This window comes from Danio rerio, chromosome 22, assembly GCF_049306965.1.
Source record: "Danio rerio strain Tuebingen ecotype United States chromosome 22, GRCz12tu, whole genome shotgun sequence".
Taxonomy (NCBI): Eukaryota; Metazoa; Chordata; class Actinopteri; order Cypriniformes; family Danionidae; genus Danio; species Danio rerio.
This window is the reverse complement of record NC_133197.1, coordinates 25705199-25733181: the sequence shown is the minus strand read 5'-3', so window position 1 is coordinate 25733181 and position 27983 is coordinate 25705199. Positions and strand designations below refer to the sequence as shown.

Here is a 27983-nt window from a genome sequence, read left to right as displayed (position 1 = left end):
AAGGGAAGTGTTAGTAGTTTTTTTTTTTTTTTTTTTTTTTTTTTTGTACAATTAGTGTGATATTCAAAGAGGCAATTGCAGATTAGGAAGTGAAGTGGAGACTAAATAGTTGAGTTTTTAGTCGTTTCTTGAAAATAGCGAGTGACTCTGCTGTTCTGATGCAGTTAGGGAGTTCATTCCACCAACTGGGCAGATTGAGCGTGAGCGTTCGCGAAAGTGATTTTTTCCCTCTTTGGGATGGAACCACGAGGCGACGTTCATTCACAGAACGCAAGTTTCTGGAGGGCACATAGATCTCCAGAAGTAAGTGCAGATAAGAAGGTGCTAGGCCAGAAGTCACTTTGTAGGCAAACATCAGAGTTTTGAATTTGATGCGAGCAGCAACTGGCAGCCAGTGCAAACGGACTAGCAGCGGAGTGACATGTGCTCGTTTAGGTTCATTGAAGACAACCCGTGCTGCTGCATTCTGGAGCAGTTGAAGAGGCTTGATAGAGTTAGCTGGAAGCCCAGCTAGTAGAGAGTTGCAGTAATCCAGTTTGGAGAGAACAAGAGCTTGAACAAGGAGTTGAGCTGCATGTTCAGATAAGAAGGGTCGGATCTTTCTGATGTTATAGAGTGCAAATCTGCACGATCGAGCAGTTCTAGAAATGTGGTCAGAGAAGTTTAGTTGGTCATCAATCGTTACTCCAAGGCTTTTCACCATTTTGGATGCAGTAATGGTTGCCCCATCCATCTGGATTGAAAAGTTATGGTGTAGAGTCGGGTTGGCAGAAACTACAAGCATTTCCGTTTTTGCGAGGTTCAGCTGAAGATGATGATCTTTCATCCAGTGTGAAATATCCAACAGGCAGGCTGAGATACGAGCTGGAACGGAGGGATCATCAGGATGAAAAGAGAGGTATAGCTGGGTGTCATCAGCATAGCAGTGGTAGGAGAATCCATGTCTCTGGATGACTGGTCCTAGAGATGATGTGTAGATGGAGAAGAGAAGTGGCCCAAGAACAGAGCCTTGAGGTACCCCAGTGTTTAGATGCTGTAGGTTGGACACCTCTCCCCTCCAAGACACCCTGAATGACCTGTCAGAGAGGTAAGATCTGAACCATTGTATAACAGTGCCCGCAACGCCCAGTGACTCGAGCGTAGATAGCAGGATCTGGTGGTTGACAGTGTCAAAAGCAGCTGACAAGTCCAGCAAAATAAGGACTGATGATTTAGAGTCTGCTTTAGCCAGTCTGAGATCCTCCACGACCGAGAGCAGGGCAGTCTCAGTTGAGTGGCCTTTCTTAAAGCCGGATTGCTTGTTGTCCATGAGATTGTTTTGAGTAAGAAAGTCCAGGACTTGATTGAACACTACTTTCTCCAGAATCTTGGCCATGAATGGAAGCAGGGATACTGGTCTGTAGTTTTCAAGTAGCGTATGGTCCAGGTTGGGTTTCTTTAGCAGTGGGGTTACCCTAGCCTGCTTAAATGTAGTGGGGAATAAACCAGAGTCAAGAGATGTGTTAATTATGTGAGTCAGTGTTGGTATGACTGCAGGAGAGATGGCTTGCAAGAGATGAGAGGGAATGGGATCGAGTGGACAGGTGGTTGCATGGCTAGATAGCACAAGTTTGGACACCTCAGACTCAGAGAGCTGAGAAAAAGAGGTGAGTGTGTGTGGTGTTGGTGTTGTATCTTGCGTGTTTGTTGTAGGTGCAGCAAATTGAGCACTGATTTTTGCAGTTTTGGTGCAGAAGAATGTAGCAAAGTCATCAGTAGTAAGTGTGGAGGATGCGGGTGGAGGAGGAGGATAGAGGAGGGAGGAAAATGTTTTAAAAAGTAGGCGAGGATTAGTGGCATTGTTGATTTTCAGACGGTAATACGTCTGCTTTGCAGAAGTAACCTCAGCTGAGAAAGAGGACAGAAGAGTTTGGTATGTTAAGAGATGTGCAGGATTTTTAGTTTTCCGCCAAATTCTCTCTGCAGCCCGAAGTTTTGAGCGATGCTCACGGAGAGCATCTGAGAGCCAGGGTGCAGGAGGACTGGCACGGGCTGGCCTGGATGCAAGAGGACATAATCGGTCTAGACATGATGCTAGTGTGGAGCAGAGTGTATTAGTGGCACTGTTCGAATCAAGTGCAGTGAGTTTGCGAGATGGAGGAAGAGAGTCTGAAACAATGGTGGATAGTCTGTTGGGTGAGAGAGATCGTAGGTTTCTGCGAAAGGTAACCAGTGTTGGAGTGTGTGGCGGCTCAGGAGTAATGTGGATGTTGAGAGACAGAAGGAAATGATCAGATATTTGTAGTGGAGTTACTATTGTTTGATCAGTGAAGCAGTGTCGTGTGTAAATAAGGTCTAGCTGATTACCTGATTTGTGGGTAGCAGAAGTAGGTGCTCTTTTTAGGTCAAAAGAGGCAAGCAAAGTCTGAAAGTCTGCAGCTTGCGGTTTGTCAACGTAAATGTTGAAGTCACCTAGCACCAATAAGGGAGTGGCAAAATTAGAAAAAGATGAGAGAAGAACATCCAGTTCATCTAGGAAGTGACCTAATTTACCTGGTGGGCGGTAGATGACAACCACATTTATGTAGAAGGGGTGGATAATGGTGACTGCATGGAATTCAAAGGAGCTGATTGTTGGCAGGGACGATATCAGAGTAAATTTCCATTCTTTGGAAATTAGTAGTCCAGTCCCACCCCCTCTCCCTGTCTGACGAGGAGTGTGGGAAAAAGAGAAATTAGCAGAAAGAGTAGCATGTGTAGCAGTGTCCTCCGGCCTCAACCAGGTCTCAGTTAGAGCCATGAGATTATAGTCAGAATATGTAGCTATGGAGGTAATAAAATCAGCCTTGTTAACAGCTGATTGACAGTTCCAGAGGCCCACGGAGAGAGAGAGTTGTGAAATAGTAGATACATGTATTGAACGAAGGTTGTGAGGATTACGCCTGCAGCGTACCTCCCGTGTTTTGCGAGTGTTAGTAACAACAGGAATTAGAAAACACATAATAAAAGTGCACTGACAACAAAAAAATAAGTGTAAAGTAAAACAATACAGTAAAGCACTGAAGTGCTTTGTCGGTGTCTTTGCTCGGTGGAGTCGCGCAGGTAGAGTCGATGGTCTTTACCCTCGTCGGTCTTCACACGAGGCGGTCTTCACACGAGGCTGCCGCGACCGCTGCCGCGGTGAACTAGTTGTTTATATAACCCCAAAGCACTAGCTGATTGAATTCAGCTGGACACGCCTCGAGAGTCAAAACAAGGGCCGAAACTGAGGCGGACGACGCGAAACCGCGTCTGCGTTCGCTACACAAGCTCTTATAGTAACCAAGGAAACAGTGGCTAAACAACTTCTAGTATTATACACAACTGAAAGCAAGTTTAAATGTCCTACAACTTTACACAAACAGCTGGAAACAAGTCCTCAAACCATACACAACAACTGAAACAAATCTTAAATGTACTTACAGGCTGCTGTTCTAGATGCTGCTAAAGTGCTTCTCCTGCCGACTAATGCTACCGTGCTCACTATATAGTGGTTACCTGGCGTTTGGACACGCCTCCCGAGTCAAAACAAGGGCCGAAACTGAGGCGGACGACGCGAAACCGCGTCTGCGTTCGCTACACAAGCTCTTATAGTAACCAAGGAAACAGTGGCTAAACAACTTCTAGTATTATACACAACTGAAAGCAAGTTTAAATGTCCTACAACTTTACACAAACAGCTGGAAACAAGTCCTCAAACCATACACAACAACTGAAACAAATCTTAAATGTACTTACAGGCTGCTGTTCTAGATGCTGCTAAAGTGCTTCTCCTGCCGACTAATGCTACCGTGCTCACTATATAGTGGTTACCTGGCGTTTGGACACGCCTCCCGAGTCAAAACAAGGGCCGAAACTGAGGCGGACGACGCGAAACCGCGTCTGCGTTCGCTACACAAGCTCTTATAGTAACCAAGGAAACAGTGGCTAAACAACTTCTAGTATTATACACAACTGAAAGCAAGTTTAAATGTCCTACAACTTTACACAAACAGCTGGAAACAAGTCCTCAAACCATACACAACAACTGAAACAAATCTTAAATGTACTTACAGGCTGCTGTTCTAGATGCTGCTAAAGTGCTTCTCCTTTTAAGCAAATTAGTCCTCTGCTTTTAAACCCATACAAGTGCACACATGAGTGAGAAGTGAGAGCACACACAGTAAGCCTAAACCTGGAGCAGTGGGCATTTATTGCTTCCTGCACCCCGGGAGCAATTAGGGGTTAGGTGCCTTGCTTTGTATCGAAGGTGGGGAAAGTGCAGTTAATTACCTCCCCATTTACAATTCCTTCTGAGAACAGGAATCGAACCTGCAACATTTAGATTTCAAGTCTAATAATTACTGTTATTATAATAGTAAACACATTGATGACTGATGTTTTTACTTTCACACAGGACTTGTGGGCTTAGAAAGTAGTGCCTATATAAAATCATCATACCCTGTGAAAATCTATACATTTACTCACATTACACCCTCCTTTCAAAAGATCTTCTGGATAAAGTTGTAGAAATGCACAGGTTGGGAGAAGGCTGAAAAAGCGCATTTTAAAACCTGGAAACTATTTGGAATGTGATTTGATTTCAGGCTGTATGACAAATAAAGCATTTGAGCAGTGCTTTTGCAGCTGGAAGGGTAAAACGTGCAGCTGCGTAAAACATAAGCTGAAATAGTTGGTGGTTCCTTCCTATGTGGCAATCCCTGATAAAAAAATGGACTAACCTGAAGGGAAAAGAATGAATGAATGAAGTCAGACATTATAAACTGAAGTATTGCCAGTGTGCAGAAAAACCTGATAAAAATAAAAAGTACAAGGTCTAACTTTCTCTAGCATTTTGGATGTCAGTGGAATGTTTTTTGGTTGATACATATGTTTTAATGAATGCATGTAATTAATTTATTAAAAAGTACACCACTTTGGAATATCTTAAATACATTTTTATAATATATAACATAATAACTCAATTTGAACAGCTTATGTACAATAACTGCTCATTCTGACTTTCTGAATTCAGTTTGATGGTAAAGTTTGTGGTGTAAAAATAGTCTTTCACTTTTTAAAAAATAGCAGCAAGAAAAGGGAAGGAAATCAGATCAGCTGAATCTCTACAGCAGACAGCAGAAACTACAGCTAACACCAGCAACACGTAAGCTAAATCTAATCTTTAAAATGTCTTTCTGAAAATGTGAGGTCATAGTCATGATTTGATTTATATAATTGTGTTTGTTTCTTATTTAGGATGTGCAGTTTTGTGTCTTACATTGTATTTATGATGTTATGCAAAGTGAAGATCATGAACTCCAGACTCTTTCCACTTATCCTGCTGCTGCATATCCCAGGTTTGACCATCACTGTATCTTAATCTCCTCTGTAATGTTTAAATGTCATTGTAAATTCTGCGTACTAAGTAAAATCTGCACACTAAGAAGGTTGCCTGCAGGAAAATGGAACGTAAATGGTTTCTGACTGGCTTGAATGTTTACTGTCTAGCTTGAAAGGACCTTATTAGTGACTACAGGGCAATAATTGAGTCTACAAGGTCTTCTTGTATATTCTCAGACTATTGTGAACAACCAAGGAAACCCAAAAAATTTTGTTTAAAACTTTTAATCATCTGCTCCAAGTCAATAATGCTGTCTTCATTATCCCTGTTTCTCAGCAATTACGTAATTCATTTCTTTTTTTTTATTATTCAAAAGAATGTTCATAAAACAAATTTTAGCTTCACCTGATGCTGCTTCCTGGGATCACCGTTCACCTGAGTTCATTGGTGTTTTTCTCGCTGACTTTACTCAACTTGACACTGAGACTGAAACCGGTCATATCTAGCATGAAAACAACCACTTCCTTTCTTGATCCTTTTCCCACTAGCCTGTTTAAATTTTGCTTTGATGCCATGTCTCCTGTTGTCCTCAGTAATATAAATGACTCCTTACAAACCTGTTCATGCATCATTGAAGATTTGGGCTGTATCCCCTCTACCTAAAAAGGATAATGTTGCACTTCATGCCAACAACAACCATCTAATTTCAAATCTTACAAGTTACTTGAGCATATTGTTGAGTCACCATTTTAGTCAGGTGTTCAAAACCTGTGGTTGGGTTTAAAAAAATTGGAAGGGTGGGGGGATCGGTCAGTTGGTCAGTCTGTCAGTGAGTTAGTCAACAGCGGCCTTTGGTGGATTTACATAAGAACAGGAGGGGTTGAATGACACTCGTGAGAGAAATTTAAGATCTGAAAAAGTGTACACAGTGACCTCTGGCGGATTCACGGAAATTAATACTGCAAAAAATGTAGCTCCTGGGATGTATTCTGCTCTCTCCAGAAATGTATATAGGGATATCAGAATGATCCTGGGTTGCATTTAAGGGCTGCACTTGATAATGTGGACCACTTATTTGCACAGTCATATTGAATGTGTCTGGCGTCTCTGGGACTGCCTTAAAGTGGTTTAGGTCTTATTTTACTGACCCTTACCAGTTTATTTCTATTGGTGATTGCAGATCTGATATTAACTTTGTGTCTTCATTGGTGTACTAGGCCTGCTATTTTTTTAACATTTACCTATTACTTCTAGGCCATCTTCTAAGATCTCTTTGCCTGTTTTATCATTTTTATACAGATGATACACAAATTTATATTCAAGCATGCCCCATAAGCGACTTGATCTTGCTTTCTTGTCCTACTGCATTACTGAAATCAGAACATGTATGAATAAACTGAAGTTATGCTCATTGGCTTTGAACATTAAGTTTCTAAAGCTGGTCTGGTGTACCTGACTCTTGATCGCTCTGCTTTTGAAATCCAGATTCTTAGATTGAGAAACCTTAAAGTTGTTGCAAACCTGTCTTTTGATTCTTTTGTCCAAAACACAGTTAAAGCCTCCTTTTTCCATCTCAGAAATGTTGCAAGGCTGTGCCCTATGTTAAACTTTACAGCTGCGGAAAAATGTATAAATTCCTTTGTCATCTCACGGTTAGACTATTGTACTGCACTTTTAGCTGGTGTTTCTAATTCTACTCTGATTAAGCTCAAGTATGTACACAGTTCAAAAGGCACAAGGATTGAAGGTCACATTTTGTCAGTATTAGAATTTTTACATTGGCTTGCAGTTATATATAGTGTAGAATTTAAAATAATGATGCTTACTTTTGGAGCCTTTAAACATCATTTAAAGCCTTGGATTGTGTCAACCCGGGCTCATTGTGGAAACGTAGTCCCGCAGACGTTTCAGGAGACCGCGGAATACGTCCCGGTGGGTATGTACGGCTGCAGTTTTTGCGAATCCGCGAGAGGCCGCCGTTGTGCGCTTTTTCTCATCTCGAACGAACCGCGCTCGCGCTGTTCTCGCGTCAACCCGCCAGAGGCCGCTGTCCGACTGACCGGATGATTGACTGCGCGACCGGCCAATCGGCTGACCGTCCTCCTCTTTCCCTCAACCCAACCAATTTTACTGATTGACAAAAGCCAATTTTACTGGTTTACAAAAGCCGTCCAAAAAAATAAAAGCCCTGATTTTTTTTGTTTTTTTTTTATTCCACCGCGTTTTCGCCCTGTCACGAAACTCGTTCACTTAATTTTTGGGATTCTGTTTTTGTCTTACCTGATTGCTGGAACTGCTCTCCCCCGGACTCGAAACCGAATGTCGTGGTCGACTCCTCCTCTCCGCGTCTCGAGCCTGCCGACGTTACACGGTGAGCTGAGTGGACAAACGGATTGCAGCGGGAAAGCCCTCCACAAGGAGGTAAGCGGTCAGCCGGCGAGCGCGAAAGGGGAACAGCGTCACACCGCCCCGCAGCGTTCGCTTGAAAAAAAATAAATGAAGCAGTACGTACCTCCCGGGATGTATTCCGCTGTCTCCAGAAATGTCCGCGGGACTACGTTTTCAGAATGAGCTTGGGTTGCAACGTGTTCATCTCAGTCAAAAATACTGGTTGTTCCTCACACACATCTTAGATCTATTGGTAATTTGTTTTATTTAATTTTTTTGCACATTTTCGGTATTGTATCGTTATTGCATTGTTTAATGCTTTGAGAAGCGGCTTTTAAAGGCACTATTTAGAATAAAGTTTGTTACTATTATTACTGAAGAATATTAACATTACTTTGTAACATACTTTGAATGTTAATAAATGCTTTATTAACACAACTTCATTCAGTTTTGTGACCTAATCTAAATTGTGGATTATGCATTCTTTTTAAATCCCTCATAAATGACATATCAAGTCTCAGTATAAAATGTAAAATAAATCTTTGCAATCTCTTCTAAAATACATTACTATACAGTTTAAACATTGCTGAATAACAAGAGTCAAAATACAACAACAACATCAATATAATATAATAGACATAAATTATTTCAATAAAATGTTTTGTTAAATGTTATTTAGCAATGTTTTTTTTTTTTAAATCAGAGGGCAAACATTTATTTTTTATTTGATACAGTTTTTCACTTGTGTATCTTGAAATTAATGTTTTGTCATGAATCACTCTTGTAAATTAACTTTTTTTCTGTTTAGAATATGACTGAACTTTTTATTGTCATTTAGGAAAGACTTACAAAGCATACATATTCCTTATTATATTAGATCACAAAACTGCATGCAGCTATGATAATGAAGCATTTATTAACATACCGAGTAACTATAAATGTTAAATGGAGTAGTTTATTAATCATTTACTTTCACATAATGAAAAAATATTCCATAACATAATGTGTAAATAGGCAACGCAGTGGCGCAGTAGGTAGTGCTGCCACCTCACAGCAAGTAGGTCGCTGGTTTAAGCCTCGGATTGGTCAGTTGGCATTTCTGTGTGAAGTTTGCATGTTCTTCCTGCGTTTGCGTGGGTTTTCTCCAAGTGCTCCGGTTTCCCCCTCAGTTTAAAGACATGCAGTACAGGTGAATTGGGTAGGCTAAATTGTCCGTAGTGTATGAGTGTGTGTGGATGTTTCCCAGAGATGGGTTGCGGCTGAAAGAGCATCCGCTGTGTAAAAAAAAAAAAACATGCTGGATGAGTTTTTTTGTGAGATTTTTTTTCTTTTTTAAATATTTCCCAAATAATGTTTAATAGAGCAAGGAAATTTTTTACAGTATGTCTGATAATATTTTTTCTTCTGTAGAAAGTCTTATTTGTTGTATTACGGCTAGACTAAAAGCAGTTTAAAAATTTTAAAACACCATTTTAAGGTCAAAGTTTTTAGCCCCTTTAAGCTATATTTTTTGTTTGATACAGAACAAACCATCGGTATACAATTACTTGCTTAATTACCCTAACCTGCCTAGTTAACCTAATGAACCTAGTTAAGCCTTTAAATGTCACTTTAAGCTGTGTAGAAGTGTCTTGAAAAATATCTAGTAAAATATTATTTACTGTCATTATGGCAAAGATAAATCAAATCAGTTATTAGAAATAAGTTATTAAAACTATCATGTTTAGAAATGTGATGAAAAAAGCTTATCTCTGTTAAACAGAAACTGGGGAAAAATGAACAAGGCGTCTAATAATTCAGGGGAGCTAATAGGTCTGACTTCAACTGTACCTATCTATTAATGTAGAGTTAATGCTTAACATATGATTAACTATTTTCTAATGCTTTATAAATGATTCTGAGTGTGCAGTTTTAAAAAAGTGTTACTGAATATTTTAAAACAACTTTGCAAGATAAAGAATAAAGATCAACATTTTTTAAACAAGATTAAATGACTTGCTGTACATGTGGTAGTGGGCATGAGATTGTTAAGTCTGGACCTCATCTCTGTCTCTAAACTGCATTTTATTAAACAAATGGCTTCTTCTTTAGGCTCTCTAACACTGGAACATCACCCTGTGAGCTGTGATGAATACAGTATCTGTGCTGTGAAGGGATCTGAGGTGACATTTACATGCTATTACAACAAAATCAACATCAAAACTGTGTTCTGGTTCAGTCAGAAACAAAATATTAACTGGAGAAAAAACGATGAAGCTGAAGATTTGACATTAGACTCCGACTACTCAGGAAGGGTGAAACAGCAAATCTCAAAAGCTTATTTAGCAGACACACGGACACTCACAATATCAGATGTGAGAGAGCGAGACTCTGGAGAATATCAGCTCATGTTCATCATGAGAGATGGAGATAAACGTCTCGCCTCAGTTGCCGTCAACCTAACAGTCACAGGTAAAATTCAGTCTAGATTCACTTTTAAACTCATTTCTTTGTCTTGATGAAATAATTATATTAATTATATTTCCTTTCATTACTTTTATGCAGTCCTGTATATATGGATGAATCCTGCACCTACAGACTCAACAGATCACAGTGTAAAACTGACCTGCGATTCTTTTTGCACCTCTAAATATTGGTATTATTACTACTGGAAGAAGAATGGACAGTATTTCACACATACATTGTCCAGGGACATTACGGTGTCATTTGAAGATTTTGGCAGTTATTCCTGTTATCAAGACTCTAAAAATCCCTCCTCGTCTGTGTGTAAGAGTCAGATCATCCACAAAATCCAGTACTGTTTTTTCATTCAAGTGTAAATATTAACAGATGAGTTTAAATGAGTTTGAATTTTATATTAATTCTTGACTCTTTCAGGTGTTTCTAAGAGTGGCTGTTGGGATGTGTCTTATACCTCTAGAAGAGTCTGTGCTTTGGTCAACTCAACAGTAGACATTTCCTGCACATACTCACATCCCGCTGATAATACGATTAATAAAACATTCTGGCATTATGGTCAGGTTGGAGACTTCAGGGATCTGCGTGAGGAGCATCAGTTTGCTGGTCGTGTGGAGTTTGTGGAAAACAAACTGAGAATCAAAGAGCTCAAGATCAGCGACTCTGGAGAATATCGATTCAGGATCATCACTGACAAAACAGGAGGAACATATTCTGGTTCACCTGGAGTCATTCTCACTGTTACAGGTACAAGGACGATATTTTCATCTTACTTGTGATGACGAACTATTGACTGTGTTCTGTTTTTCAGATACGCAGGTGATAAGCAGACCACACACTGTATCAAAGGGAGAAAAGGTGATATTAAGCTGTTCAACTAAATGCACTCTGAGTAACAAACACACTTACATCTGGTACAAGAACGGACGGCAGGTAACGGACGGATTCACTAAAGACAACAAGCTGTACCTGGACTCAGCAATGGTCAGCAATGAAGAGCTTCAAGAGTTCTCCTGTGCTATAGGAGGTAAAATATCTCCATCACACATGTGCTTCAGTTGATCTTCTCAATTTCTGCTATAATTATTTTTTCCTTAAATACTTTTTTAGGCCTAAAGAAAAGCACAGCACTGCGAAACACTGCAGTCATACTGTGTGTGTTTTTGAGTTTTGCGCTCATTGGAGTCCTGTGGATCAGGTCAGTAAATTAAAATATGTATCCATATAAATGGCCCACCCTCTATATATCTTTCTATTGCATCTTGAGTGAGCATTATTTTCAGATAATTCAATGCACCAGACCAGAGTTAGTTATTCCGCTCATATTCTTTAGATGTTGTATTTGAAGACAGGACATAAGACAATGATTGTGTCCAGTTTTAATTTCCTAAGCATCTCAACTAAAGCCTTCTGTTTTGTTTTGATGTGATGTTTCACAGTTGTTGTCACTTTGAAACTACTGAATTTTCTCAGTGTAGTAATATAGAACAGTAATGCGGTCCGGGAACAATTTTAGCTCTGCATTTACCAGAAAATAACCAATATAGGCTCATTCTGAAAACGTAGCCATATATACATTTCTGGAGATTGTGAATTATGCAGCCAGAGTTGCGTATGGCTGCATTTCATCTTTAAACCAAATGCTATCGGGCGGAATGATGGCGTTCCCTTTCTCGCTTGTAAGCTGACCACATCCCTCTGTATGGATAGCTTTTCCGCTGTTACCAGTTTGTCCAGTAGCTTGACAAGTACATCGACAGACATGAAACACAGAGCTGAGTTGACTGCAACTACGGGGTCGGTCAGTCAAATGAATTGATTGGTCAGTCAGTCAGTTGACAGTGACCTGGATTTACGTGAAAACAGCAGGTGTGAATGGCACTCGTGAGAGAAATTTGAGATCTGAAAAAGAGGATTTTGGCGGATTTGCATGAACAAGAACTGCAATAAAATAAAAAAAAGCTTCGGGGACGTATTTTGCGATCCCATATATGTATACAGGGGTACGTAATCAGAATGAGCCTGGGTTAAAAATAACTGCACACCTTAGAACGTTTATCACTCAATCAAAATTGAGCATTCAACAGCCCAGTAAAATAAATGTAAATAATCGTTTTATTCCTTTAAGATGGAGAAGATGTACATTGTTTAAACCCCACAGAGCTGAAAAAGAAGAGGTGCAGGTAAGAATTGCTCAAATCAAATTAAACTTTACGCAAGTTTATTTCCAATGCTAAACATTCCTCAGGTAACACTTTATAACTACACACTATGAATCATTTACTAAGCATTAGCATCTAGTGAATTCATTATTTGTTAAGCATTAACTCTACATTAATAAACGTTAATAAGCAGTTTATAACTGCAGATACAAATGCTGTATTCTTGACTTATAAGCACCTATATAATGCGTTTTATAATTGTATTTTCATGCTTAGTTAATTATTTATTTTTCATAACTATATTAAGTATTGCATTATTTACAAACCATTTGTATTTAAGAGTAGTTGAGGGTTTTAGGATAATTCAGAATGAGTTAGTAAATGATTAATAAACTATTGAAATCAACATTCTTATTATTCCGGCATATACTAATAGTTAACTAATATGTTAATAAATACTTTATTAGCTCAACTTCGTGCAGTTTTGTAACCTAATCTAAAGTGAGGACTATTTATGCTTTATAAATCCCTTATTAATGACAAATAAAGGCTCAGAATCAAATGAACAATAATATTTGCAATCTTTTCTAAAAAGTAAAATTACTGTAAAGTTTAATCATTGCCAAATAACAGGAGTGTCAAAATACTACATAAAACTGGATAAAACAACAACAACAATATAATAATTGAACAATATAATAAGATGCAATGTTTAAACTCTACAGTGATTTTATTTTAGATGAGGTGGCAAAGATTTATTTTTCATTTGAAGTACAGTTTCATTTGTGCATCTTTAAATGAATAGGAATGAATAATGTCATTTTTCCTGTTTAGAATATAAATGAGCCTTTATTTGTCATTTATAAGGGATTTATAAAGCATACATAGTCCTCACTTTAGGTCACAAAACTGGAGAGTTAAAAAAAGCATTTATTAACATAGATAGTAACCATTAATAAATGCCTGAATAATAAGACATATAAACGTTGATTTCAATAATTTATTAATCATTTACTAACTCATTCTGAATGATCCTAAAAACCCTAAACAACTCTTAAATACAAATGGTTTTCAAATAATGCAATACTTAATTAAGTAATGAAAAATAAATCCTTAACAAAGTATAAAAATACAATTATTAAGCACATTATAAATATGTTTGTAAGTCAAGAATAGAGCACTTGTAGCTGCCTATATAAACTGCTTACTAACACTTATTAATGTAGAGGTAATGCTTAAAGGGCCATGACACCCCCCACTTTCGGTTAAAGTCTACTTCAGACTTTTTTCAAAAGATGCATGATTAATGGGCGTGGAGCTCCGCGAGCATCGGGCAGGAGTGGGCGTGGCCAGCAGGGGAGAACGTGAGCGAACGAAGCTAGCTCACAAAATGAGACAAACCGTGAGGAGACGCATGAGTTTATAGCTTACAAAGTTAAAATGCAAAGAAATAAATAGTGATTTAATGCCCTGCTACATTTGTTATTCGTAATTTCATGTACACATAACCACAATTTATATAATTATAAAGATAAGTGTGTTCATGTAAAACGTATAAATGAGGATTCTCCCTCAATCCCCGTATCCAGCAGACTCAGTGCAGCAGGTCTCCTGACCTGTCTATTTTAACCATTAGCCCTGCTGGTAATCTGGAGGATTTAGGCGAACACAGCAGCACGGTGATGTGTCTGAATGTGAACGAACTCCTGATAAAAGACACCGTCCGCCATTCTGTAATTCTCGTGCTGCTCTCCCGACTAATAATAATTGAATAATAATGAGAAACCGATGCGTCATCATTGCACTTGCAGTACTGCGCTACGTCGCCGATTTTGATCCCGCCCCAAAAATCATTTTAAAACTGGAAGCTGAAATTAGCTGACAAAAGCTCATAATTATCCAGTTTTCCCCACAATTAAAGCTGACAGGTGCTAACATTGCCTTAACGGATGCTCAACACACACAAATCTGTTAATATATAAAAAAAAGTTATCCAGGGTGTCCTGAACGGATAACGGATAATAAATTCACTATTTGCTAATGCTTAATAAATGATTTATAGTGTGTAGTTATTATAAAGTGTTACCCATTCCTCATACTGTTTTTACTCCACCAGTCTGACACAGTGAACATTAACACATCCAGTGACATCAGACCGAAAGCAGATGCTGACAATCCAGATGTTCACTATTCCAGCATTAGGTTTATCACAAAACCCACATCTTCAAACCCTACAGCTGAACATCCAGCAGACAGCCCAGAAACAGACAGTGTTCACTATACCACAGTTATGTTCAAATGACACGCTGTTGCCCTCTTGTGAGCCAATCATGATACTGTATTTTGTAGATAGAAATTGTATAAATAACCACAGTTCCTAATAATCGATTTCTGCATTGTGTATTCTCATATACTGAATAACTATAACTGTATTATAGAGTAGTTACAACACAAATAAACATTTCATGTCCATTAGTTTATTTTTTAGGGCAAGTTGTCATGTAGTATGTGGGATAATGTATAGTGATATTCAGATTTAGTTGCATAGAAAAAGTTTAAGTATTGTGTTTTCAAGTTACATTTAACATAGTTCTTAATTATGAATGTAAAAACCACAATGTAAAACCCCAACCTACAGGTATGAAAGCAAAACATGATTCTCTAATTGTTTGTTCACTTAAGTCCATTAATATGCATTTAAGAAAAAAAGTTTACATTATAAAATTTATTTTTAGCAAGCTGTTAATTTTTTAAGTGTTTGCTTTTTAACATATTGTATACTTACTCTAGGTATCCAAGTAAAAATTAGGCCCTTGAAAGATGCAGCCTCTAAATATTATAGATTTAACATTAAGGATATGAATTTGCAACATATTTTTTTGTCATGTCCAACTAATAGTTTTTTGTTTGGTTGTTTTGACTGATGTAGTCATGGTGTTTTACTTGATTTGGGTTATGCAGCTATGCATCTACGTATACTACTGGTCATCTGCTTGTGATAAAACAAAATAAAAGCAGTAAACGTTGTAATATTAATTCAGTTTAAATGATTTATATGTGAATATTTATTAAAATATAATGAATTCCATTGATTAAAGGTATAAATTTCAGCAGACATTACTCCAGTCATCAGTGTCACATGATTCTAAGCACTAAAGTCAGGTTAACCTGAATTGCAATGTTAGACCAATGAGCTGGTGGAAGTATAAACGCAACTGGCTGATTCTACTTAGTTAATCATACATTTTGAGATTTGTATTATGCCAGCAAAAGCTTGACTGACATAGTGTTTTTGCAGAACTACTGATTATGAAAACTCTTGTCACAGCCTTCACTATTGCCCTTGTGGGTAAGTTGAACTACTAGAATTTAAAATGTCTTACTTTATACAAAGTTACCAATGTAATTTCTTTAATTATGATTATTTATATTATTATTAAAGCTTTCTTTGATATTTCAACAAGTCAGCAGATGCATCTTGGTAAGCAGTCTTGACCATCATCATTTACAATGAAGAAATAATACTTAAACATTTATAAAATTGTTTTGCACATTTAGTTCCTCATTTGGCAGGGCCCCAGACCTATGTGTACAGATATGAGGCTTTGCTCTTCAGCGGTCTTCACCAGAAAGATCTGGCTCGAGCTGGCATTAAGATCAACAGCAAAGTTTTAATCAGTGCGGCAGATGACAATATTTTCTTGCTTAAGGTATCAAAGGAATTTAATGCCCTTTTCGGGGGCTTTCGCACTGGGCTGCTATAGAAACTGGGCTAGTTATAAGAACTTGCAACCCAGGCTCATTTTGGAAACGTAGCCCCGCGGACGTTTCTGGAGACCGCGATTTACGTGGCCGGAGGTACATAAAGGCCGCGTTTGGTTTTTTTCGAGCGAACGCTGCGGGGCGGTGTGGCGCCGCTACGCCCCTCCTCTTCGCGCTCCCCGGCCGAAGGCTCGCCTCCGAGTGGAGGGCTTTCCCGATGCAATCAGTTTGTCCGCTTAGCTCACAGCGTTGCGTCGGCGGAGCGGAGGCCCTGGAGGAGGAGTCGGCTGCGGTGGATGACGACCAGGATCGAGTCCAGGGAACAGCAGGTTCCGGAAATCAGGTAAGACAAAAAACGGAATCCGAAAAATAAGGGCGAGAACGCGGCAGGATCCAAAAACGCGGTCGAAATCGAAGACGAGGGCTTTTGCTTTTAATTTTTTCGATCCGGCGGCTTTTTGTGCGAGAACGGCGCGGGCGCGAACGCCGCACGCTCCCGAGAGGCGCCCGCCCGAGGCGTGAAAAAGCGCGCACATCGCGGATCCGTGAAAACAAAAAAACGCTCGAATACGTACCTCCCGGGACGTAAATCGCGGTCCGCAGAATCGTCCGTGGGGCTACGTTTCCACAATGAGCCCGGGTTGAGAACTAGTCACCAGATTTTTTCAATAGTATCTAGACGCAGCCTTTTTGATGCAAGCTGAGATTGCATCGCTCAGAGATGCAATGTCAGGCACAATGCACTCAATGTGCACTAGTGACGTCACTGTACACTTGCATCACTATTGTGCTTGGTTAGAAGCTTCTCTAAAGTAGGATCAGGACTACATTTTTTGGAACTGAAATGTGTGCTCAGGGCTATGTCTGTAAAACAGGGCGATATGATGCCACCACAACTTGTTTCTTTTTGTTTTATTGCTGACCACTTACCTCTGTACAGATGGTTTTTCTGGCATGATTAGGTAGCTTGCCTTGTACAGCGTTGGACATATGTGAAAACATTCTGCAGTAGCGTATTTAAAATTGCCAAAAAATATACACAGTGGCCTCTAGTGGATTTGTGAAAACAGAAACTGCAAGCAGACATAGCCCCGGGCAATATTTTGTTGCTACCAAAAAAAGAACATTTACCATGTATCTCCAAAAAGCCTCTAATAAGTTCCTCCAGTGTGAAGGTCCTCTTTAGCTTTGCCTTACTTCTTCCACCAATAGTTTTTGCAAAGAAACTCAAGATCTACCTATTTGTTTCAGCTCTCAAATCCTCAGCTGTTTGAATACAGTGGTATCTGGCCTGAGGACACTTTTGTCACTTCTAAATTTACCTTAGAACTGGCTGCTCAGCTTCAGATTCCTATCAAGTTTGAGTACACCAATGGTATGGTAGGGAAGCTGTTCATACCAAGTTTGGTCCCAACTATCATCATCAACCTATACAGGGGAATTCTGAACATTTTTCAGCTCAACCTCAAGAAGACCCAGAATGTCTACGAGATTCAGGAGGTGAGACAGACTGAAATTTAGGACCAATCCCAATTCTATTTTATACCCCTATGAAGGCCTAAGCCTTCCCCTTGGCTCTGTAAAAAAGTGAAAGACTAAGAATTATTATTGTCTTTGCGCCGAAGTTGTATCTGTGACCAGTTGTAAAAGCATAACCATCTTGTGAAAAAACTACTTTGACTTTAGTTTGCCAAAGATTTGCACCTTAACCTAAATTGTTTATTTTTAACCTATCTAACATTTTTATTACTGAAAAATTATGGATCACTATTATTTTATTTGGTCTAGTCTAAGCAGTTCATCCAGCTGAAACTTAAATTTGAGTTGTTTTTCTGATTAGGATGGAATTCAAGGTATTTGCAAGACTCAATATGTGATCAGTGAAGATGAAGAAAACAACCACACCACTATTATCAAGTCCAAGGATCTTACCTCTTGCCATAAGAGGATAATGAAGGATGTTGGCTTGTCTTACCTTGAGAAATGTATCGAATGTCAGCAGGTCAGTTCACAAAATAGATAATGCTTAAAAACGGGTTTCCAACCGAGGGTTAATTCCTTTGATGGGTTTACACCTGAGAGGGATGAAAGATGTATGATATAGGGCTGTTCTTGGGAAGGCACGCCTGTGCCATATTGTATTATTTACATTATAAATTTGACATACAGAAAAAATAATGGCAGAAAAAAGTCCCTAAGAAATTATTTTCCCTAGGAAATCATTAATTCTAACAGGCTTTTAATGAAAGCCTTTTTGGACAACTTTTATGTTTAGGATTATATTTAAACCTTGATGCCATGATTGTTTCTACTCCAAACTGCCCTTGAGAGGTAAAGGTATTATTTCTGGAATGCAAGATGAACATTTACTGTTGACATATTTCACCAAATATTCTGTTACTTCCACATTATTAAACAGAAAATAAAAAGTTACTCTGGAGCTGTAACCTACAGCTACATCTTGAAGCCAGCTCCAAATGGTGTTATGATTACTGAAGCAACCGTCCGAGAGATTCATCAGTTTACACCTCAATATGAAATTGGTGATGCTACCCATATGGAAACAAGGTAAAACATTTGTTCTTGCACACTTATTTGTATCTTATTATGTGTTTAAATTGTTTCGTGTAATTCAGTTCTATTTTTAACATTGCAGACAAACTTTGACCTTTCTGGAGATAATGACAACTGACATAATTCCAATCAGCGCTGACTATTTAGCTCGTGGAACTTTACAGTATGAATTCAGCACTGAAACACTCTGGAGTCCCATTCAGCTCATGAAAATAAGTGATGCACAGGCTCAGGTAAGAACATATTTCATATTGTTATTTTATCTTTTGTGGGTTAAAAGTGTTAATAATGAAATGCCAAATTAAAGAAAGATTATTTTTAATAGTGTAAACTAAAATGTTGCATCTCTCTTTAAGATACTAGATGCTCTGAATAATCTGGCAACCAAAAAAAAAGAAGTCCATGAAGATGTACCTCTGAAATTTATCCACGTTATCCAGCTTATGCGTTTTGCGAGTGTGGATGCTGTTGAGGGAATATGGTCTCAGTTTAAAACTAGGCCAAATTTCAGGTATACAGAATTTCATCTTCACAGAATGAAACGATTATTATTCTAAAAGTAACTCATATATTCTTCTCTAAGGAAATGGATTTTAGATGCTATTCCTGCAGTTGGCACACTAGCTGCTTTAAAATTCATCAAGAAGACATTCTTGGCAGGTGAACTATCTTTTTCTGAGTTCACTCAGGTCCTTCTGGTTGCTGTGCACATGGTCACAGCTAATTTGGACTCCATTAAGATGTACTCTGTGCGTACTTTCATATCTGCACAAAATTTTAATTTCTTAAACTTCTAATTTAGTGTGCCCGAGAATGTCTGAACTTGCTCCATACTTTGTGTAATCACAATAGAGCCTGGCTTTGCATCATAAAGTTCAAGAAACCCCAGTTCTACGTGAAATTGCAATGCTTGGTTATGGGACAATGATTGCCCGCTATTGCAGTGGTGCTCTTGAATGTCCAGTTGAGCTTTTGAAGGTAAAGTGAATTCACTAAATGATTTGTTTGACTGCATGTGTAGATATGCTGCCAACTTCTGTTTTCTTCTTTAAGCATATTCATGAGATTGCTACTAAGGTGTCTGCAAAGGCTGATATTGCAGAGATCACCTTGATTCTTAAAGTACTGGGCAATGCCGCCCACCCTGCTAGCATCAAATACATCACAAAGTTTCTACCAATATTTGGAACACACATACATCAGTTTCCCATGAGAGTTCAAGTGGATGCCATTTTGACTCTGAAGGCTCTTGCTAAAAAGGAATCTAAACAGGTTTGTCAGATTTATTTATTTATTTTTTTTAAATGATGTTTATGTGAGACTAAACACTATAGATTTTACTTTGCACTTCAGGTCCTGAATGTAGTTCTGCAACTTTTTCTGAACAAAGATCTTCACCCAGAGCTACGCATGCTCTCGTGGATTGTGATTTTTGAGACAAAGCCAAGCATGGGTCTGGTTATTACTCTTGCACGTGGTCTCCGATCAGAAAAAAATCTACAAGTGTCTAGTTTTGCATACTCTCACATGAAAGCCTTGGCAAGAAGCACAGCACCTGATTTTGCTTTAATGTGAGTTTACACAAACAAACTGTTTTCAATATGTAGATGTTAAAAATCTCAACATCCACCTTGGTCTTTTTTAGCGCCATTGCCTGCAATGTTGCCATCAAGATACTGAGCCCAAAACTGGACAAACTTAGCTTTCTTTACAGCAAAGCATTTCTCTTGGATGGCTATACATGTAAGAATGTTATTTGGATCTCCAGTGGTGTTGCATGGATAGAAATATTTTTCTCTGAAGTTATTGAATTTATTTGTTTAGACCCTCTCATGGATGGTGCTGCTGCTAGTGCTTTCTTCATCAACGATGCCACCACTATACTGCCGAGAGTTGTTGTAGCTAAAGTACATGCTTACCTGGCTGGAGCAGCTGCTGATGTTTTTGAGGTGAGTAGCAGTGGTGATACAATACTTCTCTATGTCATTAGTTTTTTAAATTCGCATTGCACCTCACTAAAGTACAGTACTTTCTCTCAGGTTGGCATCAGAACTGATGGGATTCAGGAGGTTCTTCTGAAATCTCCATTTCTGAATGAGGATGGACAGCCAACGATTAGACAACTGTTTCAAGCTGTAGGTGAAACATTTTATAAATGCACTGTCTGTTAACAGTTTCATGTATGTTGTTGTCTATTTGGTATATTGCAGCTGAAATCATTCAAGACCCTGTCAAAGAAGCAGCACATAGGCTCCATCTATATTAAACTGTTTGGACAAGAGATTGCATTTGCGAATGTTGATAAAGCAGTTCTTGAACAGGCAATACAGGTAGAGCATAGCTTTAAAATTTCACTTGAAGTAATGACAAGTTCACACTGCATGAGTTTTAAAGTTGTCAGATGACAGCTGTTTTCACACATTAATACATATTCTTGTAAATGTACGGCTGCAAATGATTCTGTTTTGTTCCTGTTAAATGTTATTGTAAAGCGTATTTATTCTGACATTGTAGTCTACAGCTACTCCTTGAAATTCCTCCTATCCTGTATCTTGCTCTCTCATTAGCTGTACGTCATTGCCGATGTGTTTTTCAGTTTTTTGATGAAGTGATTGTTGCTCGCATGAACAAGTACCAATTTGCCTCAGATTTTGGGCATTTGTTAGCGATTTTCCAAAATCTCAAGGCTAAAATCTTACAGTGTGAATTCAACATCAGCTGTCATGTCTAAGTAATTTATATTTTGTTCCTAAAATTTTTAGAACAATTACCATGAAACTAAGAGTTAAATCTCTATTACAGTTCACTACTGAAGGCCATATGGTTGAACTGATAGAGGAGGCTCTTAAAAAAATGCAGAATGGCATTGTCTTCCAGTACGCAAAGCCCCTGCTGATGGGTGAAGTGCGTCACATCTTCCCATCAGCAGCTGGTGTACCCATGGAGTTAAGCTTGTATGCTGCTGCTGTTGTTGCTGGTAATCTGAACGGTAAAACAAGCCTCTAAGAATCTATTTCATTTTAAGAATAAGAGCATGCATGTACATTCTGTACTTGTACTTTACTTTATAAACTTATTGCCATTTTGTCCAGTCCAGGCAATTATTACACCACCTCTAACTGAATTGACCAGTGTTGCTCATCTCATGAAGACAGATGTCAAAGTGACTGCTGAAATTTCACCAAGCATTGCCTTGCAGGCTTTTGCTGTAGCTGGAATAAACACTGGTTTTATTCAAGCTGCTTCCATCGCCAGAGGAAAGATCCATACATTGATGCCTCTAAAAGTGGTTGGAAAATTTGACATCACACATGCTAATTTCAAATTGCAGACCTTTCCTATTGCATTTCCAGTGCATGCTGTGACTGCACAGTACGTAACAGTTCACAGTTGTCTCCATCATTTCACCACTGTGTATCTCATCAATAACATTTTGTGCTTCTTGTTCAACTCTAGTTTCGAAACTTTATCGGCAGCCGGAAACATTGAGGATGTCAATGCACAGATAATTAAACCCACTTTACCAAAGATGGTTGTTGTGCAAAGTTCTCAAAACACACTTACATCAATCATTTCACCTGGAGCTTTGGTAAGATAGTAATATATTTGCTTGACTAAATACATGTTAAAAATTCTGGCAATCTCTACAATTCTAACCATTTAATGTATGCCTGTACAGTCATCTGAACCTGTTATGCCACCTGTCAAGGATCCTGAACTGAGGAGTATTGTTCCAGTTCACAAAACTCTTTGTTCTGTTATACCTCACATTGGGATCAAAACATGCATGGAAGTTTTGTCCTGTAATGCTGCCTTTATTAAAAACACCACACTTTATAACATGATTGGACAGCATGGAATGCATATTAACATAGCTCGAGGCAAGTGTGAGAGACTATGCAAGACATCAAAGTTAATCTCAAATTATTTAAAATAATGGTCACGTTATTTATTTATTTATTTTTAATTGTTAACAGCTGACGGCCCTGCTGTTGAGGGACTAGAACTAGAGGTCCAATTGGGTGCCAGAGCTGCTAAAAAGCTCCTTAAAGAAATTAACAATGTTTACCTAAAGACTCCCAAGATCAAGACCATCCTGCAGAAACTAAGGGAAATCCTTGAGGGAAGAAAAAGGGACAAAAGCTCCCGGTTCTTTAACCATAAAAAAATCCAAATTGCTCCAAGTTCCAGCAGGCGCAGCTTTAGTTCCAGCAGTTCTGTTCACGATTCCATCTCCCATCTGTCTGAAGTAAGTTTTATCTTTTTCACAAAGATAATTCCAGAATTCACTATTTATTATGCTACCCATTCAAAGTCAATGGATAGCAACACAGTTGTACATTCTAACCAGGGTTGCCACATTTTTGCAACAAAACTAGCCTAATGGCCTGTCAAAAATAGACCTTGAAATGACAATTAGGGCTAAAATCATGTAGTGTATTAACTGTACAACTATTTTCATTTTATGTTGAATCATTAGGAACCATCCATTGGACTAAACAAGTTCCAAGGTCATTCATGGGGGGTGGGGGGGTGTAATTCCCATCTGCAGTTTAGATTTAATAATAAATATTTTTTAATAAAATATTTTAATAATAAATATTTTAGCAATTAAGTAATATATGTTTTTTCATGTCTGCAGACTAGATCACTTGTAGACTCGGTTCCTCCAGTGGTTGCTATTATTGGACGTGTTGTGAGAGTTGATCACAAGTTGTTGGGGTACCAGCTGACTGCTTATGTGGACCGGCCCAACTCAAGGGTGCAGATGATTGTGGTTTCTATTGCAGCAAAGGACAACTGGAAAATGTGTGCAGATGCTGTCCTGATGAGCAAGCAAACAATTGTTGTAAGACATTTAGGGGAATGGGTTACAGTTACCTCATTCTGTAATGTGTCCAGTCCTGCTCCTGGAGGGCCAAAGTCTTGTAAAGTTTAGTTTTAACCACTGCCTGGAGGTTTCCATTAAATCTCTTTAAGGGTGAGCCTCCACCGCTGAGACTGCAGCTCTGCACAAGACTTTTGGCCAGCGGAGAAATTAAAATGGTCGTGCCGAACTGAGTCTGGTTTCTCTCAAGGTTTTTTTTCTGGCTTGCAAGGTTTTTTTTCGGGCTTGCATGGTTCAGGATCGGTAGAGCTACGCATCAGTGAATTTGCTCTTCAGTGTTTGAACTCTCAGTGATGATTTTAAACCACACTGTACTGAGCTAAACTGAACTAAACTTAAACACTAAAAATTGAACTACCCTGATCCAGTTAGAATGACCATTTATGTGAAGCTGCTTTAACACAATTGAAATTGTAAAAGCGCTATACAAATAAAGCTGAATTGAATTCATGGGAGCTAGATTCTGCAGGACGGTGACTCTCCAGGAGCAGGAAAGGAAACTTGTTTATTTCAACCCAAGCTCATTCTGGAAACGTAGCCCTGCGGAAAAAATAAAAATAAATTTCTGGAGGCCGCAATTTACGTGGCCAAAGGTACGTACAGCCGCGTTTAGTTTTTTTAGCGCCGCTCCGCTCCTCCTCCCCGCGCTCGCCGGCCGACGGCTCGCCTCCGAGTGGAAGGCTTTCCCAATGCAACCAGTTTGTCCGCTTAGCTCACAGCGTTTCGTCAGCAGAGCGCAGGCCCAGAGGAGGAGGCGCCGGCCGCACGGACGACGACCGGGATCGAGTCCGGGGAACAGCGGTTCCAGAAATCAGGTAAGATGAAAAACTTAATCCAAAAAATAAGGGCGAGAACGCGGTGGGATCCGAAAACGAGGTCGAAATCGAAGACGAGGGCTTTTGCTTTTTTTTTTTTCTGGACGGCTTTTGCAAACTGTCACTTGGGTTTAGGGAAGGAAGAGGAGGAGGAGGAAAAGGAGGGTGGCCGGGTCGGCTGATCCGGCGGCTTTTTGCGCGAGAACAGCGCGGGCGTGAATGGCGCGCTCCCGAGAGGCGCCCGAGACGCAAAAAAGAGCGCACAGCAGGATCCGCGAAAACAAAAACCGCTCTAATACGTACCTCCCGGGAGCTACGTTTCCACAATGAGCCCGGGATGGTTTATTTATTTATTTTTATTTTTTTGAAAAGTAAATGATTTGCCTTTACTTAGGCAAAGATGGCTTGGGGAGCAGAGAGCCCAAAATATGCAATTACCATCAAAGGTGGGACTGGCCACCATGGTCCAAGTCCTATGGTCTATCTCAAAGTTAAGTGTGAGAAGGTGCCCAGATTCATTACCGCCTATTCCAAGAGGTTTGATTCATTCATTTTGAAGACTTTCCACTTATTGAATTTAAACATATCAACACATTTTTCTTTACTTTTTAAGTGTGGCTGGATACATTCCTGGTGCAGCTGGAATGACTGGACTGACCATTAGCAATGAAAAAAACATTGAGCGACAGATAGAACTAATTATACTTGTTCAAGATTTAAGAACATTGGATATTATTATCAAAACCCCATTGGTAAGTAGGAATTGATTGATTGGTTTACCATGCCTTTCGACAGCACTTTCTGTAATTTGTGAATTTGCAGATGACCTTGTCAAAGACAAACTTGGTCCTTCCAATCGCTTTGCCTTTTGAGGCCTATCAAGAAGATAATGTCATAAAGATGATTCAAAACTTGTATAAAGAGGCTAGTTCAGGTAAGTAAAGTATCATAGGATGGACTTTCATTTATGCATATTTACAATAATCTACATAAAGTCGATAATTTTCTGAATGTTTTGTTTCCCTGTTTAGCTAAATGCAGCAAAGTCAGAAGCATCTTGACAACATTCAACCATAGGACGTATAACTGTGAAATTCCTCTTTCCTTCTACCAAGTCCTAGTTCAAGACTGTACTTCCGAGCATAAATTTTTAATCCTAATGAAAAAGGATGATGTCTATAAGCATGAAGTCCTTAGCATTAAGGTGGCAGACATGTAAGTCTTCCATGCTCATAAAAATTTTTACAAATGAAACCTCGCTATAACATTAAATGTTTGCTTCCACAACAGTGCTGTTCAGTTGTACCAACAAGACAGTGTAATAAAGGTCAGAATAAATGGAACAGAAGTAACAACTAACAAAATTCCATACCATCACCCAACAGGTTGAAGTTCTCTCAACTTTAATTTGGTATAAAAGTCTAGAGTTTGCAATTAAATATGACATTTGCTGAAATATTGGTCAGTTTCCAAGAGAGGAAGGTGTTTTTCTGTGCATTTTGTTTTTCTCTTAGGAACCATACACATTGAGAAGAAAGGTGCAGGGATTGCTTTCTATGCACCAGGCCATGGTCTAAATGAGGTCTATTATGCTGCCGACCAGTGGGAGGTAAGACATAACTTGTCAAACCAGTAAATGTGTGTCATACATAATGCGAATACTAATGGAGGTCCTTAAATACACTGAAACAACAAGGAACTGGTGAGCATAATCAATAAACCAAAGAGTACCTAAGGAAACCAAACAATCAAGAAATAAAGACAAGACTTCAAACTAATGGGCAAAAATAAGGGATTTTTTTTGCAGTTGTATGAGCTTGTACACATTATTTTCCCATCGAAAGAAGTCAAGTGGAAATCGGTGATGCTCATTTGTTTGTGGCTTGTACCATGTTAGAGAAACCTATGAGCCAAGTTGAGCTGCTCACAAGCTCCATTTTTAAAGTTGGGAGCGGTTGCCTTGAATTTGTGAGTTGTGTTCAGTTAAAGAAGCTTACCTGTCAATCAATCTAAAGTTGACCAATCAGGAGGATATGCATGACAGAATTGGCATTGGATGATAGTTTACAGTAGACAAGGTTAAAATTTACTTTATAATTCACACACATGGGCAACAAGGACTGAACTGATTTTCCTGTGCTGAAAAAATAAATGTTTTGTGTACAATCATGGCTCATATCAGCTATAAAAAAATCAGAAACCTAGGGGTGGTTTAGTTTGAGGAATGTATAAAAAATGGCATGTAGATAAATTCAGTAGTTAACATTGTTGCCAGGTCTGCAATTTCTTGTGGAATTGGGCTACTTTTGCTGTATCTGCGGGTTGTAATTTTAATTCCGCAGGTCAGAAATATAATGGTTGCAGGATTAACATGGTTTCAGGTTTTTTTTTAATAATACACTTAATGTAACATAATTCTCCTATTTTTTTTTTTTTTTTCAGATTTATGTTGGGGACAGGATGAAGGGACAGACTCGTGGAATCTGTGAAAAGGCTGATGGAGAAATCAAGCAGGAATATCGCAGACCCAATGAAAACCTGACCAAGAGCTCAGTCGGTTTTGCCCACTCGTGGGTGCTTCCTGCTGAGAGTTGTCATGATGCTGATCGTAGGTGTTAAGCTGCTTATTTTGCAATGAGAATTCACTTCAGTGCAATGCTTTTATTGTATATATTTTCCCCAGAATGTCACACAAAGCTTGAAACAATGACACTGAGGAAGCAGAGGTCAGATTGGCAAGCTTCCAAATGCTCCCCCACTCAGCCTGTGGTGTCTTTCATTGAGGACTAGTTGTAAGACTGTGTAACACTCATACCTTCTGTTTAGTATGTCCTCTAAGAGTTGATACAATATTTTACAGATTTGTTTCATTAACTGAAGTATTATTTGATCGTTTTGTTATAGACTTCAAACTCTGACACTTTCTGCAAATCTGAACAGCAACTTCATGATCTGAGAGAAACTGCAGAAGCTCAATTGATCTGTAAATGTACAGAGGAGTGATAGTCTTTTTAGAGTCCTGGTGTAGAAATACAGGGTGATTAAAAAAGAATAACACAACTTTCGGGTTGCTGTCCCTTAAGTGTCTGGAGGGTGGCATATTGAACATTTATGAACTTGTTTTCTACTGAAAAAAAAAAAACTTTTAAGTACTCTTAACATTGATAAATTACCCAAGATTCCATCATGTTTCTTTGATTAAATACATATTTTCAAAGTTGTGCTATTCTTTTTGAATCACCCTGTATTACAAAATTTAAATAAATAAAATGCAAGCTCTGAAATCTATCAATCTGGTTTGGCTGATAAATATTTACAATTGTTTTATGCATTTTTGATATCTAACAAAATGTGATATAGTCACATACATAAACGATAGATTGTATATTATGAACTAACAGGAAAAATAATGTATGTATAAATTATTTTACCAAGAATGATACATGCTGTGAAAAACATTGTTCATTGTTAATTCTGACACCAAATGCATTGTTGAACTTTAACATAGAGAACTATTAAAAAGTGTTGCTCTGAAATAAATAAACACTACCAAAACACGTTTGTGATATGATATATTTCTTTCTGTTATAAATGTT

The 27983-nt window shown here is 38.7% G+C and overlaps 3 protein-coding genes across 15 annotated transcripts; 2 read left to right on the top strand and 1 right to left on the bottom strand.

Moving 5' to 3' along the window:
- Nucleotides 1-6: 6 nt before the first annotated feature.
- LOC141380278 (uncharacterized) lies at nt 7-4108 on the bottom strand. Its single transcript, XM_073937732.1, has 2 exons — nt 2533-4108; nt 7-2451 (listed from the first exon to the last, which is right to left on the bottom strand). The coding sequence occupies exons 1-2, from the start codon at nt 2978-2980 to the stop codon at nt 83-85; spliced, it is 2817 nt and encodes a 938-aa protein (XP_073793833.1). The 5' UTR covers nt 2981-4108; the 3' UTR covers nt 7-82.
- On the top strand, nt 4069-15697 carry LOC101886000 (uncharacterized). 2 transcript variants are annotated; one of them, XM_073937728.1, is made up of 9 exons: nt 4069-5164; nt 5257-5357; nt 9821-10180; nt 10274-10523; nt 10607-10933; nt 10998-11213; nt 11297-11384; nt 12315-12369; nt 14465-15697. In XM_073937728.1, the coding sequence occupies exons 4-9, from the start codon at nt 10388-10390 to the stop codon at nt 14648-14650; spliced, it is 1008 nt and encodes a 335-aa protein (XP_073793829.1). In that variant the 5' UTR covers nt 4069-5164; nt 5257-5357; nt 9821-10180; nt 10274-10387; the 3' UTR covers nt 14651-15697. The 2 variants fall into 2 exon arrangements, with proteins under 2 accessions (XP_073793829.1, XP_021325277.3); XM_021469602.3 differs by having other exon boundaries at nt 4433-5164; nt 10274-10495.
- vtg8 (vitellogenin 8) lies at nt 14465-27957 on the top strand. Of its 12 annotated transcripts, none has more exons than XR_012398027.1 (32): nt 14465-15697; nt 15791-15829; nt 15907-16058; nt 17362-17610; nt 17951-18112; nt 18530-18678; nt 18767-18917; nt 19041-19195; nt 19268-19433; nt 19537-19662; nt 19738-19956; nt 20038-20255; nt 20330-20427; nt 20509-20633; nt 20724-20819; nt 20895-21014; nt 21487-21673; nt 21777-22056; nt 22141-22273; nt 22394-22565; nt 22662-22933; nt 23327-23533; nt 24782-24924; nt 25001-25139; nt 25210-25321; nt 25419-25602; nt 25678-25772; nt 25902-25996; nt 26830-26995; nt 27071-27212; nt 27292-27386; nt 27606-27946. XR_012398027.1 is itself a non-coding variant. In XM_073937711.1 (31 exons), the coding sequence occupies exons 1-30, from the start codon at nt 15658-15660 to the stop codon at nt 27175-27177; spliced, it is 4557 nt and encodes a 1518-aa protein (XP_073793812.1). In that variant the 5' UTR covers nt 14465-15657; the 3' UTR covers nt 27178-27179; nt 27292-27954. The 12 variants fall into 12 exon arrangements, 6 of the variants coding, with proteins under 6 accessions (XP_073793812.1, XP_073793807.1, XP_073793809.1 ...); XR_012398026.1 differs by having other exon boundaries at nt 22364-22565; nt 27071-27179; nt 27606-27938; XR_012398028.1 differs by having other exon boundaries at nt 22364-22565; nt 25678-25798; nt 27071-27179; nt 27292-27957.
- Nucleotides 27958-27983: the final 26 nt, after the last annotated feature.